A 4,333-nucleotide genomic window follows, 5' to 3' on the forward strand; every position below is an offset into this window, starting at 1 on the left:
GGAGATGGCATCTAACACTAGATTGAGGCTAACCTATTATCATCCAGTTCTCAAATTTTTCATCACAAGTCATTATCATATCAAAAACTAAACGATTAAGATCTACCATCTAATAGGTTCTAACATTTTATCAATCACAAACGATTACTTTAAAAAACCCTTGTTTGTTTATTTGATTTTCATTGATTTCTACTCAATCCTTCCAATGGTTGAAAAATATTAATAAAAGCAGTTGCGTTAATCTTATTATCAAAGATAATATAATCAAGTTAATTTTTTTGTACATGTGAAGAATTAAGTGAAATTTGTCAAACAGTGAATTTCTCTGAGAAAATTAGACTTGAGGTGAGTTCCAGTCGCTAATTTTTATGAGATTTTTTTTTTTTTTTTTTATAATTAGAATATGTCAATCCAAGGTGGGGTTTTAGATAAGGAATGAATTGACAAGGGAAAGAGAGTTGAATTAGTTACTGTTTACTTATAAAAGTTGTTAAATAGGGGTCAATAACGAATATCAAGTTTATTTGGACTACAGCCCTAGGAATGAATTGATGAAGGGAATTGAAGTGATTAGTAAAATGAATTGACAAGAAAAAGGAAATTGGAGAGGCTGGTGTGAAGTTATCAATTGACCTAAAATTTGAACTCATGACCTTCTTTCAAATAAGACTAACATGATGTTAAGTTACTAATTAACTTAAAAGCTTAAGTTATGAAGTAGTCGGTCAACAATGTAAATCAAGCTATTGCCCCAACAACTACTAGTGACTTTGGGGAGTTGGAGCTCTCAACTCTCATGAGTGCTTGAAAAAGCTCAAAATGAGTTCAAATGCTCTTGTAATTCAAAGCATAAAAAATCCGTACCTCCTAAGAACAAGAGGCTCCAAAACTAGTAATTAGGTCTTAATAGATCCAAAGTGTGTTGAAGATGACATGAATAGCTTTGATATTATGTGTTCATTTTCCCTCTTCTCTATCCACCAAATCAAGGTGTTCATCAAGTACTGAATGATGAGAGATTGGAGCTCATTATCAACGTGCACCAAATTTATGTAGGATCACTTTACTCCTAGCTTTATAGTTGGACATGCATACAGTAAAAGGGATGTATGCCACGTGAATGCTTTCAAGGAAGTGCAAAGATATTCCAAGTGGTAGCTGAGTAAAATAAATTCAAGGGCTGTCTACCTATGGAAAAAGTCACACGTCTTTAAGTCACCAATCAAAAGGCCACAGTGACACCATCCTAAGAGATGTAGCCTTTTGATAAGGGGACTCCTTAGTGGTTTGGGGCCTTGTGGGTGTGCCTGTCAGCATCCTTTATGTGCCCCTGTATATGTGGTTGTGTTTTTACTAATAAATTTTTCTTTACCTTAAAAAGAAAAAAAAAATCCCTTAGAGGATTATACTGAAACTTCCCTAGGAGATCTCATCAGCACAATTCTAAGGAGCGTTCTGTTGATACCATCTCTGGGGTTCATATCAACATCGTCCATAGGGGTTGATTGCTATACATTGAGAGAGTAGAGAGGTCCTTCTTGTGGATAGAGAAATCAGCAACCTTTTCTTCATAAATATCATCTTAACCTAAGGTAGGTAAGTAAAACTTCCTTAGAATCCTCCGCGAGCAGAAGTTCATAATAATGGACATGAAGACATTCACAACAACCTACGGGGTAGGAAGTCTGTATTAAACAATAATTTTGTTTTAAAATTGTAGGTGAATAAAACATACTTATCTAAAGCGCACATGTAAAAAGTTCAATCCATTAGAGCACATGGCACAGGTGGATACGCCACTAAATTAGGATCTTCAATTGGTATGGGGAGTCTCTCAATAACCCATCTCTTATTTGACCTAATTTTGAATTTGTTGTTCGAATTTGTTGCTGTGAATGAAGAAAATGGAAATTTTCTTCACGTCTTATTGACCGATTTTAGATTTGGAAGTAAATTTACAAGGCAAACAACTATGGATTAAGCAATATTATGAAGTAATGTAGGACGAGCCGAGGTACTATTGAACTTATTGCAAAAATAACTCCACCTAATATGCACTATCCATGGTAGAATTTGGCATGTCTAACTTATCCAGCTACTCAAGGTCCCTTCTTCAATCATTTGAGTGACCAAAATTATTGGAGGGCGCAGTTATCTCCTTTTTCACTTTTTGCAAGGGAATGGAGAAACAGAATTATTATTGTAGTTTAACTTGCGAGTTTGTCTTTATTTGATCACCGTGTTTTGTCATCCCACGAACTCAATGTCAAAATAATAACAAAAATAAAACACAATCAAACATAGAAAAGAAAAGGACAAAAAAAGTGAAAAACAACAACAAAAAATAAGCAAATAAAGGAATTATGTGGTTCAAAGCTGGCCCTTACATCCAAATTAAAATTGCAAAACCTCTCGATGCTTCAACTTTGGAAACCAGACATTTTCAGGAGTAAAAAGCTTAGATCACAGAGTTATGTGGTTGGGAGGTATGCCTACATCCAAATTAAGCTTACAAAATGAATATGGAAAAAGTTTCTTAAAATCCAAACATACAATTGACTACAAGACAACTACTCCAATAGCTCTGATAACAGATTAGGACTGTCTTTCCTGAGTATGAATGGGAAACTAATCATTATTCAATGGGTTGAATAACAACGATTTTAAAGTTGCCGGGGTTTGTGAGATCAAAATTACCTTATCGTAAAACACTCGTAATCTCATTTTGGTTTTCCTGTGACATACGTTTCCATCTGTCTACCTTCCAATATGTTCATATTACAGTGAAGTTACTGCAAAATAACATCAAAAACCTTAAAACCCTACTCAAAACCTGCGGGGAACATGTAAGCAAGACCAAGAGAATGATACACACCAATTTGATTACTTTTGAAGATCCATGATTAGACAGAAACACAATGTTATGATCCTTCTACCTCGTGTTAGCTACTTTACAAAGATCATATCCCTTTAAGGCTAGCAATCAGATAGCTGCTGATTGCTTCACCCGTAAAGAAACTACCGAACTAATTGAACCCCCCAAAAAGAAAAATATAAAATTAGAAAGGCAGAGTTTTTTCTCCCTCCCTTCTCTTTTTGCAATTTTCTTTTCTTTTTCCGCTTCTTTCCCTTTCCCTCTCTTTTCTGATTGAACGGATCAAAGTGCCACAGCGGAACAAGAAGGGCACCTGATTAGACCGTTTTCGTTGCAATCCGTACAGCTCCTGAACCCAATGGTGTCACCCTTCTCGGAGTAACACTTGTGGCTACCGTTGCATTCGTGGCATAGAATGAACCCGTAACCGCCGCACATCTCGCAGACTCCGGACTCCGCCGCCGGCAGGCCTTCGACGAATTTCTTCAGCTCGCCGATCTCGTGAAGCTGCCGAATTTCCTCTGCGCCACCAATGTACCTCCCGCCGATGAAAACCCTAGGTAGGGTCAACTTGGTCTGTCCCAAAATCCCTTGTAGCTCCTCTAGGAATCCAGAGTCCATCGCCAGATCTCGTTCGTCCATGGAGACACGAAAGCCTCGGAGTATTGACCGAACGACTCTGCAGTCCTCGAAGGTGGAGCGGACCACGCGGAGGCTGGTGAAGTAGACAACAATGCGACTCTCGGCGCCGGGAATGGAGATCAATGGCTCAGAGGGAGTGAGAGGTTCTTCGGGCACAGATGCTGCATTGGTTTCTACTTGTTGGGCCGGGTGGGGTGCCCACGACCGTAGGACTGCTGTGGCGACACGGACTCGGTGGAAGATGGAAGATTTCTTGGGAGTTTGTGTCTCAGTTTCGTCTTTGCAGAGATGTTGGATATCTTTAAATGAGGAGCAGGAGAAATTTGTAGTTGGGGATGGGGTGTGAATCCGAACGGTTGATTTTCCCCACGGCTGCCACATGAGGACTAAGGATCAATATTCAGAATTCAAACAAGAGAAAAATCAAAGCTTTGGAGAAACAGAGGGATAGAGAAAGAAAGAGACGAAATGTAGATAGGGTTTTCTGGTATGATATGCTTAAAGAGAACGTTTTGGCGGAATGAAGGAGTAGCTGCAAAAGCGGGTGTTGCAGGTTAGCTTTTCTCTTTAGCACTGAACGAGAGAGAGAGAGAGAGAAAGAAAGAGAGAAAGAATCAGGAGGTAACAAAAATTTTGGGAAGCAGGATGGGGTTAGGAGGTTGTTAAGTTAGTTGGGAGGGTAGTTTTGTTTGCTTTAATGGGGGTTTTTAAGAGACAACGGATGAGAGGTCCTGGTTAATACCTGATATCATTAGCCTAATTGCAGATATTTTTCTCCTAGACCCGGTCAATCCAAGTCTCCTCATCATATACTTC

The 4,333-nt window shown here is 38.7% G+C and overlaps 1 protein-coding gene across 1 annotated transcript; it reads right to left on the reverse strand.

The window, feature by feature from the left end:
• Positions 1-2,847: 2,847 nt before the first annotated feature.
• LOC100244897 (uncharacterized protein At3g28850) lies at positions 2,848-4,333 on the reverse strand. Its single transcript, XM_010652573.3, has one exon. It carries the CDS (start codon positions 3,896-3,898, stop codon positions 3,158-3,160), a length of 741 nt encoding a protein of 246 aa, XP_010650875.1. The 5' UTR covers positions 3,899-4,333; the 3' UTR covers positions 2,848-3,157.

The sequence above is a fragment of the Vitis vinifera genome, chromosome 6 (genome assembly GCF_030704535.1).
Source record: "Vitis vinifera cultivar Pinot Noir 40024 chromosome 6, ASM3070453v1".
NCBI classification, from domain to species: domain Eukaryota; kingdom Viridiplantae; phylum Streptophyta; class Magnoliopsida; order Vitales; family Vitaceae; genus Vitis; species Vitis vinifera.

Bases quoted from the DNA above. Each gene is read 5' to 3' on its own strand.
- LOC100244897 (XM_010652573.3), bottom strand. From the start codon at position 3,898: ATGTGGCAGCCGTGGGGAAAATCAACCGTTCGGATTCACACCCCATCC.